This window comes from Rhinolophus ferrumequinum, chromosome 18, assembly GCF_004115265.2.
Source record: "Rhinolophus ferrumequinum isolate MPI-CBG mRhiFer1 chromosome 18, mRhiFer1_v1.p, whole genome shotgun sequence".
NCBI classification, from domain to species: Eukaryota; Metazoa; Chordata; class Mammalia; order Chiroptera; family Rhinolophidae; genus Rhinolophus; species Rhinolophus ferrumequinum.
Window position 1 is genome coordinate 37,479,456 of NC_046301.1, and position 17,700 is coordinate 37,497,155.

The window sequence follows — 17,700 nt, forward strand, 5'->3', positions numbered from 1 at the left end:
TAACCCTAGCTCAAAATAAATAGGAGACAGAAGTGCCTTCTGTGGCTTTTCTTGTTTTCCTTCTCTTTCTTTCATTTGATGTTGGTGAGGTGATGATGAAAGATTAGTCACAATAAGGGAAAGCTTTTATGACAATTTAAAATTTTTGAATAATTAGAGACATGTATTTATTTGCATAATGAAAGTATGTACTGCATTTGTAGGGTGTCAGCAAAGAGATTGGGAAGAAGATTCAAAGAATCTCTGCTTGGCCTTTTTCGATTTCCTGTGTTCCTTGGCTTTCCAGGGTGCTGACTTTGTGGGTCTAAGAGTATTGAGCTAGGCAGTGGTTCACAAGGAGCTTCCCCACAACGTGCTACCCTTTCTTACTGCAGTGAAAATAGTGTGTTCATGAAACAGGTGAATAGTGGTTCATCTGTTCTATTTACCATAAAAGATGATGTGTATGAGGTACTTTTACAAGGCCTTTCGAGTGTAAAAAGCCAATAAAGTAGAGTTAGTCAATTTGGCTTTGCTCTTTTTAAATTCTTTTCAGTATATACTGCCCCGCTTTTGTGTTCTCATATTTACTAACTATATAGTAAATATATTGCACTGATTCTTTTCCATTTCAAAGATTCAAGACTTTGAGTAAGATGGAATTAGATTTGCATTTATTTTCAAGCTTCCAATTGCATTTTGATGAACTCCTTAGTCATCAAACAATAGTCAATTAACAAGTGACTGATTTGCATAAAGTATATGTATACTGTATGGCTAGTGCAGAGTCATTTGGTACTTTCCCTGCTGTATTTATTGTTCCATTTAATATTGTAACAGTAGAAAATGAAGTTGTATATTTGGAAACTGATGCAATACTTTTATAGCTTATTAGCTTAGGGTGGTTATCTGCATGTTATATTGCACATTGAATTGCAACAAAATTTATGGCATAATATTGAAATACAGTGGCAACTAAAAACAGTTAAATTATTATTGTAAACATTGACTCACAATGAAAATGAACACATTTATTGACATTTTTGTAACATGTAAACAATGTGTTCCCTTTTGATAACTGTTGTTTTTCTCTTGTTCTTTTTTTTATTTTTTATTTATGTTTTTTTTTTATAATTTGCTGCTTGCCATTGCAGGAAGTAGAGGTTTGTATTCAGCTTCTGTATTTCATATTTTATTTTTGATTTTGTATGAATCTTTACATTTTAATTACTCATATACACTCAATTCACATTATTTTCCCCCTTAGGATGATTATTTCCGCACTTGGAGTCCAGGAAAGACCTTCGATCAGGGTAAGAATCTCATATAATTTTAAAGTAAACATCTTTACATGTTTACAATCACTGTATGTTAAGCATGATATTAATTGTTTAGATTTAAACATACAAAATAGGAGAGCTTAGGTGAATGGCAAAGTTCATGCAATAATGACTTTCATTTCAGAATAACATAGTTAGAAAGAAGTTAATTAGGTGTCACGATTATGTCAGGGTGAGTCTTATTTTTAGATACATATTTTAGATTACTGATTTGGGCTTCTGAACTGTACTGTGCCCTTTTTCTTAGTTGATACAAGTCACTTCATCCAGTTTTCCAACATACTCAAATGCATTCACTAGGAAATATAATTATTTGTATAAAATTTCAAAACAAATGGCTTCGTTGTCTCTTTTTAAATAAAAGCTTTCATTTAAAACAGAGCTGACTGGTAATTAGACTCGGCTGGAGTCTTAGTAAGACCCAAAAGAAAAAGTCGTACAATAATTAGGGGTACCTCCGCCTCTGTACACACATTTTGTAGTTTTGGTTTCTTTACTTGCGAAGACAAAGGAGAAAATATGAAAGGGAAAGGAAGTACTTCCATATCTGCAGTGGAAATGAAAACATCACACTCAATGCAATCATAATTTCATACATAATTAAAAGATGTGTTTACTAAAGTGTACAATATTAGAATCAGAGCCTCTTCCTCTTAAAACTTGAAGCAAAAGAAATTTCTACTATACAAGGACTATAATAACCTTACAGAAGATGTTAATCTATGAAGTACTATCACTTAAAAATAGAAATCACTATTGAGAATAAGGCATATTATGTTATTAAATGAAGCCTTGGGTATTTTGCTATGTCTCCAGACTTTGGACTTAGTATTTAGAATGAATGCTGCAACAGCCAGGTAACCTCTCTGAGTGGGAAGCAACCTAAGGAAACCTAGATAGGGCTGTCGTCCACACTGATCTTAACCTGTAACCTATAATCTGTAACAGTCATTTACATCCAATGCCCGCTTTCATATTATTTTATTTCTTCGTGTGATTTCACTGATTTTTAGTGTGTTTGTGAAATCTGCATTTTATAATTTAAAAAAAAATGATTTTGATTTGGCTACTAATAAGTCAAGCCAAATGTACTAAAAGATAGGCAATGAAAAAATAATGATATTCAGACTAAGATACATTTGCAACCTTTCTTGGGAAATGAATTTTTATGATGGAATCATAAACCTTGAAAAATCGGTGTTATGTACAAAATGGATGTTAACACTTAAATTTGCCATACTTGGTGCATCCAATTACAATAAAGATGCTTTTATTTTTCTGACTGTGTGTGTGTGTTGATGTGTCAAACTTAGATTTTCTTTTCCTAAAAAATAAAACATGAAAATAAAAAAGTTTGTTATAGGGAGGCTTCCAAACGCCAGTATGCTATAAGACTGCTTTACTTTAATTTTCAAAGAAGTTTTAACCTACTAACTTGTAAAAAAACACCATATTTATCAGACAGAGAAAAAGTTCATGACATGAAAATAGCTAATATTTATAAAGAGTGCCCTCAATCCAGTCACTATTCTAAGATTTCAATATTTATGTTTATTTAATCTTTCAAGCAACCCTGGCAGGTATTTGCGAAAGGTGAGGCAGTAAAGGAGGTTAAGCTCCTGCCCAGGATAATAGCACTGCAAAGTGGGGGAGTCAGGATTTGGGTCCAGTCTGAACCCTGAACCCCATTTCCTAACTACTACATGGTACTGTTGCTCTCACATGATTACTCTAAAATGAAATAATGGCATACTAATGAAATTTTAAAGTTTATGCTTTAAAAATAAATATTTACTTGAAGAAACATTAGAAGTAGAGCTGGTAGATTTGTTTCTATACTTTAGAAAAATATTTTGCAGACTATCAGACCCTGGGTTTTGATTGATGGAACATGTATAGTTGGAAAACATATGTAAGAAAGTTTTATATACTAAAAAAATTAGGTTGAGACACATGTATTTGTTTTCTATTTGTTTTTGGTTTTGAGTGAAATTAACCAACTCCTTTGTAGATCACACTGAGTAAGAAAAATTATTCTTTTCCCATGTAGCTCTGAATAAGATAGTGTGCACCATTTGGATAAACAGACTTGAGATATGTTCATTTCTAATGTTTCTTGTTCCTTCTGATGACAGAAGCTTCTGTTAACTATTCTCAAAATGTGATTGAACTGTTGAATATAAAATAACTTAGAAGATTTTTTAATGAATGTTTATAGTTTTTAATATATTATACTTTTCATTGGTTTATTAACAGCCATAGTGCATCAATATAAGTTGATTTTTCACACTTTCTTTTTTGGATGGTTTGCATATTTCCTGAAAAGAGTGATGAAAAACATGCCGTGGAATTACATATTTTTACGTTGATATTTATATCATTTTTACCATATTCATTATAATATTTTACTTCCATTTTTATATAATGCTCCATAAAATATGTAGAAATTAATTGGCACTAATGAGAATGTTAATTAATCTTTCATAATACAAATGACATAATTTCTTAGCCCAAAACTCCTCTGTGCATATGTGCATAAATAGGACACACAGTCACACATATATATGTAATATATATGTATATAATATATGTTATGTATCTATATTTGCATACCCGCAATCACACCCACATTTGCACCTGCAAACTTGCTTCTAAGTGAAAATCAACTGATTGTTCATATATATCTTCCTTCTGGCTTAACTATAACAGATTATTCCATCTCATATATGTAATTTTCATTAATCAGAATATTTCTACTTTATCACAAAAAGGTAAGAGTTTGGAGAAAATATAGTGGTTTTAAGTGAATTTAAGTGAAACGATTTTGGTGATGGTAAATCTAAAATAAAATAAAGCATACTGTTGCCAAAAATAAATTGCCTAGGATTATCTCCATGTGGAATATTCTGTACCATTACTTCTCTTCATTAGTGGGGTTAATCATGAGTTAACATGGAAGCAATTTGCTGAAAAAATAGTTTTAATGAGGACACGCATCTTCTTGAATATGACATAAAAATTCTGTGTTTACTACAGCAAATAAAACAAGAGATGCATAGAAGAAGCTAATGTGGTACTATGATAAATATTTTAAATAACTTAATGAATGCCTTGGATATACTGTAGCTTTAAAAAAAATACTGACTTCTTTCCTCTTCATGACTGTAATCCTATCTTTTTTTGTGTCACAGATTAATTTGGGTGTATAAACTGACAAATCTGTGGCATTTTTAGCAGTAATTCCTGACAGGTGTTTAGACAATCTACTTGTACGAAGTGCTATTTCTACAAGGATAACCATTTATTCAAAAGTTGTTTTCTGTAGGATATGTTATCTGTTAGGTGTCCTGAGATGAAAGAGTTGGAAGTAATATGTGCTTTCTATAGTTCCCTAATTTTTCTCTCCAAACCGGTTTGGAGTTTCTCCACTTGGTCTCTACTGTGGCCATGAATTATAATCAATAGACTAATAATAAAAAACTGAAATTTAAATAGGTCCAGAGATTTCAGGAAACATCAGTTTTATGTTATTGATGTGTTTTGTCTGTTTCTGCAGATTTCTGTCCATATGGAATTAGGGGCAAGTTGTTTAACTGTGACTTAGATCAGCACCTTTCTGTCATTTCACAGAAGTTTCTTCATGTGCTCTCTTCCTAAATCTGGACATCTCTGGGATGGGTAGCCTGACTACTACTGGCTCAATAGGTTGCATTTAATTCAACAAAAGTTCCTAAAAAGGTGGTGTATTTGGGAACCATTGCTGTACTCACGCTACTTGAAATCTATCCAGGAGAGATAGACATGCGAACAGCTAACCTCGTATCTAGATGAGCCATTCTTGCAAGTATTGGAGGGGGTGAGGAAAAAAGACTCATTTCTTTGAAAGGGCAGCCATATACTTAGCCATATATATATCTATTGTTTCTGTCATTTCAGAATCAGTTTTTAGAGCGTTATCTGTTTCTCCTAGTGTTTCGCGTCCATTTGCAAAATTTGTCATATATACCAACAGTCTCAGCTTGACATGTCTGTTTGCGGTAAGTCTCTGGCTACAAAGGAAAAGCTGTTGAAATTTCATCGGGAGCTTTTATTCCCTTCAATAAACAGAGCTCTTATACTCTTATGATTGTAATTATTTCTGAAATTGAAAAAGACTAGGATTTGAGAAAATGCACCCCTCCACCTATCTTTTTCTTCTTAAAATACATTGCTATGCTTCTTCAGGCACGGTACCAGTGGATTCTAGATTATTGTGGGTATTGCTACTCTCCCAGGTGACTTTAATTTTCACTTGTTTACATGAGGATTATTATTTTCTTTTTTCATGTGGGTAGATAGTAGTTATTGCTAGTAGTCAGAAACAATAGATTGGTCTCATCCATGCTTCACAATAGAGGCATGATGATACCACAATGCTGCTTTGTGGAAGAGCTTGGAGTCTTTTGATGTTTTTCTAGTGGAGAAATTTTGTGTTCCCAGAATTGAAATTCAGTGGAGTCAGTACATGATGATGGTTATATGATTACAATGTTTTCTAAAAATGCTTTCAATCATTGAAAAGTGCAAATTCTGAGCCATTATTTGATCTGAACCATTACTTGATCAATTCAGAAGAATTGATTTAGAATTTTTGTATCATTTTGGAAAAAATATTTTTCAGGGTACTCAAGTGCTGATAGCCATGCCAATTTACATCACATATTAGTCATGTAATCCATGTTGGTAACCTTAGCTTACAGAAAACCTCTGGAATACATCCAAATAAATTATATTCAACCTGGAAACCAAAAGTGTATATTCATTTACTCTATGTCAGATTTAGTACCGAAGAAGTACACAGGGCTTCCAGATGAGAAAGGTGTTCCCTCTCCCTCTTCAATTCTGATTTCTTTATACAGGAGTGGTATTTAATTTGTTTTATACCGTGATCTAGAAAATATAGAAATCACGAATCTTAGATTATTTTCTTATGTATCAAATAATACTTTTTGCCCCGTAGATAATAAAGATTGTATAAAGGTCTGTGTTTTAAGAAGATGAAATTGGGATTAGTAATGCTTCATTTGGATCATTTCACAGTAGTCTACATAGGTGTGCAAGGAGGCAAATTATGTTTATGTATTTTTAATGACCTTATGTGTTACTAAATTATGAATCAAATTTATAGAGCAAGGGGTTGATCAAATATACTTTAAAGGTGTTCAGATATTTAAGAAACAATTTTGTCATCTCAAACCTTGTTAAGCTAACAGTAATACATATTGCGAAGATGTAAAAATGGTATATGAACACACACACAAAGACATATATGTGTGTGTGTGTGTATATATGTATATGTATATGTATACACACATACATATGCATATATATGAAGTCATATGTTTAGCAGGAATCCTCCACTGGCCAAAGGAATGATTTTCAGTCCTGCTTGCACATGAGAATTATTAAGCATTCACTTAAAAATACAGTTGCCTAGCCTTAGTCTCTGAACATTTTGATTTATCTGGGGTAGATTCTGGGCACTGTGTGTGTGTGTGTGTGTGTGTGTGTGTGTGTGTGTGTGTTTTATGTAAACATCATGATAAAATATATATAACATAAAATTGACTGTTTGAACCATTTTTAAATATACAGTCCAGGACTATAGAATACATTCATATTATTGTGTAATAACCACTGCCATCGATCTCCAGAACTCTTCCATCTTCCCAAAGTGAAGCTTTGTACCCACTAAACTATAATTCTCCAACTCTCCATGACCATCTCCTGTCAGCTCTGGCAACCACCATTGTGTTCTTTCTCTATGAATTGTACTACTCTAGGTATTTCATAAAATGGAATAATACAATATTTGTCCTTTTGTGACTGGTTTGTTTCACTTAGCATTATGTTCTCAAGGTTCATTCATATTGTAGAATGTGCCAGAATGTCCTTCCTTTTTAAGGCTGAATAGTATTCTATTGTATGTATATACCACATTTCATTTGTCCATTCATCCATGATGAACATTTGGGTTGCTTCCATATTTGGCTTTTTTGTTAAAACAGCTGTTCTTTTGAGAGTGACAAAAAGTTTCAGGGAAAAAACTTATTCACCTTTTTGCATTTGGTGCCAGAAGTAGGTGTGGAAGGGGTTTGAAAATGGATTGTAGGGATCAAGAAAACCCCCACATAAAATCATCGTTTGCATTGAACAAGCACTTCCTATGGATCAAGTGGTATATATAAGACAATCATTGTACTAACCTTAAAAAGTAGATACAGTATTTAATTTACAAAGGGAACTGAAGCTGATTGAGGTTGATAAAGGTAACAAAGGTAGTACAGGTCATAGCTAGACATGAAATCATGGAGTAGTGAATTTTGAAATTCATTTTCTCTTTGATTATGCAATGCTGATTTAGATTTAGCTCATATATGCATATTTGCGGTCTGTTTCTCAACTCAGATATAACATCTTTTCAGAAAAGATGTGATAAGAATGACATGGGAATATAGGTAACAAAAGAGTCAATCAGCAGATACTCGTTGGATCACATTTAGAATTGCTCTAATACTGAGGAAGGAGGTGTTTGTAACTTGTATTCTAATTTTCAGAACATAGAAACTAGATTTTAAACTCACTTATGTAATTTTTATGTAATGCGTGCAAGGGTTGTTGCATTGGGTTGTATTTTCATGCTTGTGAATAACTTATAGCATATCTGTAAGACAAAAAACTGTTTCAAAGATGTATGACAGCTTCTGTGGAATATTTTCTTGGAAGTTACTTTTTGTTGAAGTATCCTGACCACAATTCTCACCCCACTTCCTTATATGCGATGTAGAAAAGAAATAAATGTGTTTCTGGAATATCAGCATTGAAACTTAAATATGACTATGTCTGATCACTAATTAAGGAGCTTCCACCTCTTTACTATCTCTGATGTCCGGCTTTGAATTAAACTTTCTACTTGGATATGCCATTCCATCCTCATATAACACTTATTATTTGAAAACTACTTCTTAAGCTATAATCTGTTTCATTCTTTCCAGTTTTTTGCCCTATGTACTTGATCAAGAATGAGTAAATTCAGTAAACATAGGGGTGCACATGTTTTTTTGAATTAGTGTTTTGGATTTCTTTGGATAAATACCAAGGAGTAGAATTGCTGGGTCATAAGATAGTTCTATTTTTAAATTTTGAGGAGCCTCCATTCTGTTTTCTATAGTGGCTGCACCAATTTGCAATCCCACCAGCAGTGCACATGGGTTCCTTTTCTCCACATCCTTGCTAACACTTGTTGTCTATATACACCCCTGTTTGCTGAGGTGCTATTCACAATAGCCAAAATATGGACACAACTGAAATGCCTTTTGATAGACGATTGGATAAAGAAATTGTGGTATATTTATACAATGGAGTATTACTCTGCCATAAAAAAGAATGAAATCTTATCATTTGCAACACAGATGGACCTAGAGGATATTATGCTAAGTGGAAAAAATCAGACTGAGAAAGACAAAGACCATATGATCTCACTTATATATGGAATCTAAAGAACAGAATAAACAAACATACAAATCAGAAATAGATTCATAGACGCAGAGAACAAAATGATGGTTGCTAGATAAAAGGGGAGTTGGGAGTATAGGTGAGAATAGTGAAGGGATTAAGAAGCACATATGAACATTTTAATAGCCAGAGTGGAATAATAGGTCATGGAAAGTATCTGGAACAATAATTATTTTGAGAGCTTATATGAAAACTATCTCCCTTGACAAATTTAGAGGACTACATGATTTTCAAAACATTGGGTTACAACAAACTGTTACTTTATTATATTAAACAGGATACATTGCAGTTTTATAATTAACACAATGTAATCTATTAGTCTTCTAAAGAGCACAGTATGTTAATGCTAACACAGAATACTGTTTCCCCGAAAATAAGATCTAGCTGGACCATCAGCTCTAATGCGTCTTTTGGAGCAAAAATTAATATAAGACCTGGTCTTATTTTAATATAATATAAGACCATGTCTAATGTAATATAGTATAATATAATATAGTTATATAAAATATAATATAACACCAGGTCTTATATTAATTTTTGCTCCAAAAGACACATTAGAGCTGATGGTCCGGCTAGGTCTTCTTTACAGGGAAACACAGTACCATTCTTGGAGCCAATAAACCAGGCTTCCTTCTCCTGCTTTTCCAACAATTAAGATGAAACTCAATTTTCTACAATTTAAAAGACAGACTTTTTAAAAGAATGTGTCAGGACTCCCCCGCCCTGTTATAATTACTTTTCTTTTTTTAATTCAAAATAATCTGATAGAAAAAGTCTCTTTTGAGTGAGGTGTTAAAAGATTTATCAGTGTTTTACCTCTAAAGCCTGGGAATTGTTTCTGTTACTTTTAAGTGAGATAAGAAAACCTAAATGTAAAGGTATTTCTTCAAACAATGTTCTGTACATTTTTTTCTTTTCCTTTTATTTCTCTTCTTTGTCTTTCTTTATTTTATTATTTATTTATTTATTTATTTATTTATTTATTTATTTATTTATTTACTTTTTGCACATAGACTTTTTGTTTTTAGGGCAATTTTAGATTTAAAGCAAAATTGAGTGGAATTTAGTTTCCATGTGTCCCCTGCCCCCATACATGCATAGCCTCCCCCATTACCAACACCCCAACACACACACACCAAAATGGTACATTTGTTACAATTGATGAACCTACATTGATACATCATAATCACCTAAAGTCCACAGTTTACATTATTGTTCATTGGTGGTGAACAATCTATAAGTTTAGGCAAATGACACATCTCCATCATTATGGTGTACGGAGTATATTTACTACCCCAAAAATCTTCTGTGCTCTGCCTATGTTTCCCTCCCTTCTCATAATCCATGGCAACCAATGATATTTTTATTGTCTTCATAGTTTTGCCTTTTCCTGAATGTCATGCAGTTGGCATCATACAGTATATATAGCCTTTTCAGACTGGCTCCTTTCACTTCACAGTGTGCATTTAAGGCTCTTTTAGGTCTTTTCACAACTTAATAGCTCATTTCTTTTTAGCACTGATGTCCCACAGTTTATTTATGCATTCTCCCACTGAAGGACTTATTGGTTGCTCCCAGGTTTGGGGGATTATGAGGAAAGCTGCCGTAAACATTCATGGGCAAGGTTTTGTGTGGGCACAGTTTTCAACTCCTTTGGGTAAATAGCCAGGAGTGTGATTGCTGGATCATATGGAAAGAGTATGTTTAGTTTTGTAAGGAAACACCAAACTGTCTTCCAAAGTGGCTGTATCATTTTGCATTCCCACCGGTAATGCATGAGAGCTTCTTTTGCTCCAAAGCCTCACATCTCTTATTTGCATAACTGATTTTCCCCTTAGATATTTAGACCTGTAACCCTTATAAAGAATCTGGAAATAAACTTGATCTATTATTCTTTCTATTTTATCTAGAAATCTGTGAGCATGTTCAGAACCCAATGATTATTTTTGATGATATAATGATGCAAGTTTTTTTAACATTCAGAAGAATTTATTATTTTGCTTTATCTTGAAGGGGTGGATTAAGTATTAAATGCTCTTAAATATGGATTACTTTTCTTCCCACATACTAACTTGATACATATTGGTAAATTAGGGATATTTCAATAAGGCCACTCATCAAACTTACTTAGGGAGTGTTTTATACACAAATATGGGAGCCCATACCCTACCCGCTGCATCATTAGCTCCATGTCTGGATCCCTGGACTTTCTACTTTTCAGAGTCTCCAACAGATGCATCTCACCCAGACCTGTTCCTTAGGTTAAAAAAATGGTAACGTGACTCTGTACTGTAGTCCTCGTTTTTGTTCTTTTAACTCAGCATTCTATAAGCAGCAATTTCATTGCATTATCTGTTATTTTGGGAACATTTTTACTACATTTGACATCTAATTAAAGCACTGCCTAAAAGTCTAATTAGTGGAAGAATGGAATTTTGAGTATGCTTTTTCTCATTCCAAGACAAGCAGGTGATCTTGTCTGTTTCATGCAGTGCTTATTAATGAAGCTATGTTTAACTATATTACAATTATAATTTAGGTGTACCATTTATTGACAGTAATTTGGTTTCTTTATAGAGCATTTTCCTAACATTTTCACGTGAATTGTTTCATTTGACACTTACACACAGAAAAATCTTTCAAGGTTTGTAAGTGGAATAAGATTATTGCTAATTCTAACCATGAATAAACTGGGAATTCGGGATTTTGATTTGCTCAGTCACACAAATATTGATGAAATGCAATTGAGATTACCACTTAGATCTTTTACATACTAGTCCTGTGATTTTCCAAGAAATCACGTAGCTGTTAATTTATTAGTGGTGTTATAATAATGGTTTCAGAGCATAATAGCCTGTTTACTTAGCTTATTTCATTAGAGCATAATTTTCATGAGCCCAAAAAAATTAGTAATAATAGTTGTAACTTCTGGAAGTCCTACCACATACCATGAGCATTTAGTTATTAGCTCACTCAATTCTCTCATCAACTCTTTTTATTGCTCTTACTTTGTTCCCATGTTTTGTTTTGTTTTAACATTATTATTGCTCCTATTACAGAGGAGTAAAACTGATATTCAGTGAGGAAAAATAATTTTCCCCTAATCATACAGGTATTCTGAATAAGAACCAGAATTTGTATCTATCTTACTTGATTCCAAATTCTGAGCCTTCTCTCCTCACGCACACTACCTGTGGACCATGACCTGGGCCACCATTTATGCCAGGGGACCTGGCTGCATTCATGAGCAATCACTGCAACTTCAAGTTAGACCTCATGAGGAATCGGCCATTGCCTTTAGAGAAAGGACTGAATCCTTGCCACTCACTGTAACTTTGTACAAGTCATTTAATCAAACTCTTTGGGCTTCTAATTTTTGATCTTAAAATTAGGAGGTTGCAAAAATGATTTCTAAGTTCTAGCTCCAAAGTTTTATCTTTCCAGTGTTATATAAGTCCTGTGAATGGCATGTTAATGATAAAGTCTTTGAATGTAAATGCTGACATTATAACAATTCCACTTAATTTTCATTCACATTGGTGTTAAAAAAGCAGTACTTTTTCATTGGAAGGATGAATTTAATTTTCAAGAGAAAGTTGCAAAAGTAATATTTCAGAATAATATTTGTAGAAATGATTGTTATTATCAAACTTATTTTAAAGCACTTTATCATCATACACATTGCTGGTTAAGTAACACTTAATAAATATTATGTCTGTAATGTGTAGTTTTCTTATACATTCTAATCTGAGGCTAAATTTTTTTTATATGATTAAAAGAATGAGACTTGCTATCCATCCATAACTTTACAGCTATTTAATGAGTTAGTTTGGGACATATGCAAAGTTGTAGTAAATAATTATTAATATAATGCTAACCATTTATAGTAAGTGCCACATCTAGAATTAGAGCTCATGCCATTAATTATCTAGTCTGGGGCTTCTCTACTATGCTCTGTTCCAAAATTATTAGCTACAACTTTTAATCATCATTGTAAAAATGAACTAATTATCGCTGTATTGCAATGCGGTTGGTTTCCAGTTAAGGTCAGAGCATTTAGAAATTAAAATACATCTTAAAGCAGGATAAGAGTCATGTTTAAAATTTCAAAGGGACCTCTCATGCAAGCTAGGAGGCAACATGACTTTAGGAAAATTATGTGGGCTTGGAAATCAGATAGTACTAAGTTTGAGTCTACGCTCTGTTAATGATTAGAGTCTAATTATTAGATTATAAGTCTTTTATAAAGTAAGAATCAGTGTTATGTGTTGAATTGTGTCCCCCCCAAAAAAAGATATGTTGAAGTCCTAACCCCCAATACTTCAGTTTGTGACCCTATTTGGAAATAGGGTCTTTGACAATAAAATCAAGTTAAGATGAGGCCATACTGGTTTAGAATAAGCCCTAATACAATATGACTGGTGTCCTTATAAAAAGACAAGGAAGGAGATGGATATACACCTAGGGAACACCCAGATTGCCGACAGTCACCAGAAGCTAGAAGAGATACGGGGAATAGATTCTTCCCCTGAGCACCCAAGAATGAACCAATACTACCAATGCTTTCAAGCATCCAGAAATGTGAGAGAATACATTTCTGTTTTTTTTAAGCCACTTGGTTTGTGGCACTTAGTTATGGCCGTCCTAGGAAACTAGTACAGTTAGTCATATTAAAATCATGTTTAAATAATTTCTATACATAGTCCCTTGCATAAGCATAGGAGCTGCTATATAAACAAATATCTTCCTTTGATATAAACGTCAAACATACTGTATATGAATTAGAACTTTTAATACATGCATTTTTCATTTTATAACATTTTATATGAAGAGTATATATGTGTTGGATGAATGTTCTTGCTTAAGCAACATCTATTTTTCTGTCACCAGCACCCTGATTTTCTGTTGGGAAAACATGCCTCACTCCTGCTCTTAGACCACACGTTCTCCGCGTAAGTTGATGTCACTCACTCCCAGATCAGGGAGTGGTTAAGTGACCCCGATCTGACCCAGTGGAGCCTCCTTGCTCCTTGTTCTCAGCAACTATTTTAAAGATGAGAACACGACCCAAATCAGGCCATTGCGATTCTGGGATGAGCGGGGAAGAAATTAGAGGAAAGAGAAGCTATTAGGTTGGTGTTAAAGGAATTGCGGTTTCTGCAGTTATTTTTAACCTTTTAAACTGAAATTACTTTTGCAGCAACCTAATATCTTTTTGCAGGTGTAGCTATATAATGTGACGGAATTTGGAGATAACCAGGGCCACCTCAGCAAGACTACCAAATATTGGAGTGCACTGTTACAGGATGAAACAAGTGAAGCTAATCCTGAACATACGTACGCTTTGGGCCCTACGTCCAGCCTCATCTGAAATGAGTTGCAATCATAGATTTTTCTAACTGAGAGTATCCTAACTATATAGAAACTAATACCTGGACATGAGTTGTAAGAAATCCTGAAGTGTTTGTAGTTAGTTGGCTGAGCTGAGGTAGAGGCCACTGCATGGAGGTTTCCCAGTTCTTGTGTAGGAAGTTGTCATTTCATGCTTCATTATAGGAATGCTTATTCTGTGGCCTGTTGTCTCTCTGTGGAGTTTCATATTATGTGCCTGTTGAAACTGATCCTTTTGGGGACCTGCTAGATAAATACTTCTTTTGAAAATTCCATATATTGGTAACGTACAATTGCATTTTCCCCAAAGCTTTACTTCATATTTCCGTGGCTGATCTTGTCATTGTATCAGTAGCTTAAAAACAAAAACAAAAGTTTAAAAAAAAAAAAAAAAGGATCTGAAAAGTCTTTGACCTTATAAACTAAAAATTCACTTTATGTAATTCAATTTGGAGAGACATTCGGGAAAATACTGAATTTAACTAAGTTAAGTCAAATTAAATAGTTGGCATGAACCTGATTTTCTTCCAAGGTCAAAGCCACTTCCTCTTATTAAGTTAGTTGTTCTAGGTGACACAGCAGGTTCTTTGTTTCTCTTCCAGTTGGCCCTTAACAGTGGAGAGTTGAGTATCTCCTGGCCTCTGTTGCTTGAGCAAGTTGCATATGGAACCTGAACTGTGAACATAATGAACTAATCGGGGTAGTCATGTTGATGGTGCTTTGGGATACTGCAAAAAATTCTTGAAGGTTGGGGGATGTTGCTGTAAAAGTTTAGATCTGGGTAGTTTAGATAACCCACAGCAAATGTCGCCCTACTTTGCCCTTTGCTTTTAGGATGGTAATGAGTTGCCTGGGGGAAGAGAGCTAAGCAGAAAGTGCCTCAAATTCCCAATCCAGCAGTCTCTTCTCTACGGAACGCGTAATTTATGAACCCAAGTCTTCAGCCTATGTTACCATTTGATAATGGTCATGTTCTTTTACGCAGTAAGAAAAAAATATCAGAAACGAGTTCCAGAAATCTCACCCAGGGAGAAACAAAACATCAATGTAATATCTGAGACTAAACTTACAAAATACCGAAACAGTAAGGATGTCTATCAATGCTGTGCTTATTGTCATCACAGAATAAAAGGGCATCCATCCCTCTGGTCCACCTAATTTTTTTTTTAAACGATAAAAGTCTAGAAAGTCACAGGAATTTTTATTAGAATATAGAATAATGTAAACGATATGTGACTATACCTTTGCATAGCTGTCAGTCATATTTTCAGTGTAATGGATTGTAATTGGCAGAGGATAAAAAAGCAAATACAATTTAAGAGTAGATCATTCTATTTAAAACGTTTTATATGTCAAAGGACACATTTTAAAGGCATTTAGCTACTTTACCACAAGTCTTTTATTTGAGAAATCACTGAATAACACTCTAAAATCATCCCAAATAACTCTCAGCGGGAGTATTTTAAAGTGGATTTTTGCGTTTTCTTGTGTGCCTTGCTTACCATGGGACTGAAAGGCATTTCTGGTTGGAGCTGTGACTCTGCATAGGACTGAAGTATGGATTTAAATAAAGAAATGAGGTCAAGGAAGGCAAATGACATGCTTGAAGGAGAAGAAACTTAAACTTTGGGTGTTTTCTCCTTAATGTAGAAAAGAGAAGAAAAGTGGATAAAGGCGACTGTGAAGCCAGACCATCAGACCTACATACCCAGGGAATACATTTTGACATATCATAAGGTATACTAAATAAAACTCAAATAGTCGAGGTAATTTCTGTGTCTTATTAGAATTGTCATCTTCTGGCAACGGATAACTGCAATCAGTATGAAGATTCCGATGGAATTTTTTGACAAGGTGTGTTAAATGGTCTTTCATAAACATTTAAAATGTGAAGGTGAAAAACAGAATTTTCTTAATGAGTGTTGCATTCAACAGAAGCTCAATATCAGCTTTGTGTTTAATAATATTATTTAAGCTGGGATAAAGAATTTAATTCAGGTCTAGCCTCTAAGGGGTGGAAAAGTGGAGGTTATTGAGGTAGATGGCTTGGAACTGAGTTGCCTGCATTGGATGATATGAGATTGCGGAAATCAGGTAAAAGTAATATTTGCAGAACTCCTGGTGGTAGCCACATGAGTTAGCAGGTCTTAGCTGGTAATTGTATTAATGTTCCAAGACAACCCTTTGGGATGAGAATGAAGCTTTGGCTAATCCAGGGCAGGTCTAGTTCTAAAGGCAGGGAATTAGGCAAAGTCTCATAGCCAGGATTCTGGCAGGGAAAGAAGATGGAGAAATAATTACCAGGGCCAAAGAAATTACAGACCAGGTTTCAGGCTCATAGAGCAGCCTGGTATCACACGAGAGACACACGATCAGAGGTGGGCTTGCAGGAGTTGTATATGAGGATGGTTAATCTACCTGAGCATGTTAACCTGGAGTTCTTCACTTTGCTGCTGCCTAAGGAAAGTACAACCTATAGGGACGTATGCTGAGTTGGCAGGTGAGATTTCTGTTTCATACCATGGGAGAGATAGATGTTTTTCATCATCTCTTACATTGTTTCATCTGCTTATCATGATACTTCATTCTGCCCTGCTCAAACATTGCCCTTCAGCCCAAATGTCAGGTCACACTTAGGTGTCATGATAACCACATAGAAATAACGAAAGGCATGATGCAAAAATAAATGAATACACACATACATACACACACACATACAACAAAAACAAAGGAAAAAAAAACACACTGATACATCAGGTATTTGAGGTAATCACAGCCTATAGAAAAAATGGCTTTTTTTTTTTGTCTTTTTGACCTGTACCCCTAAGACTTTATCCCTGTTTGTGTTTTCCTTCTATTTGGACATGATCTGCGTGTTGGAGTTGACAGTGTTGACTCTCTCTTACTTATTAACCACTAATCTAGTTTGTTTTTTATTGTTTTGTTTTGTTAATCGACACTGAATAGGTTCCTGTAAAGTTTTAAACTAATTTATGAAAATGGCCTATTTTATCAATGGATTGATCTTAATTTGGGAACTAACATATTACTCAAAATATACTGAAGTACAAATGTATTGTTGGCAAAATTATTGCTTAATATATGAAGAGTCTCAAGATTTAAAAATTCTATGTGGACATAACTAACCTTTCAAGCGCTCTGACATTTTTTTCCACCTTGAAAATTACATCATCGTGGATTAGTTTAAAAATATCTGCCCTTTAAAATAAGTTTAGTATTGCTTTATATGCAGATATATTAGACTTCAGCAATTTTTTCTAATCAGAGCATTTTTAGTTTAAGATAAATTTAAATTCTTACCAGATATATATCTCAAAAGACATACTTTATCTTTATTAAAATATCTGATATTGACAGTGCATGTAAGAGCTATAATTTTGATCATAGAACATGACTTAAGTCATGCTGAGCTGAT

At 33.9% G+C, this 17,700-nt stretch overlaps 1 protein-coding gene across 3 annotated transcripts in view; it reads left to right on the top strand.

Annotated features, from left to right (window-relative positions):
* SPOCK3 (SPARC (osteonectin), cwcv and kazal like domains proteoglycan 3) overlaps positions 1-17,700 on the top strand; it is a 335,252-nt gene that overhangs the window by 123,925 nt on the left and 193,627 nt on the right. For 2 of the 3 annotated variants that reach the window (XM_033135313.1, XM_033135311.1), the window contains exons 3-4: positions 1,134-1,142; positions 1,247-1,292. In XM_033135313.1, coding sequence (XP_032991204.1) covers positions 1,134-1,142; positions 1,247-1,292 — 55 coding nt within the window. The remainder of the gene's footprint in view (positions 1-1,133; positions 1,143-1,246; positions 1,293-17,700) is intronic. The other variant, XM_033135314.1, reaches the window with a different exon arrangement.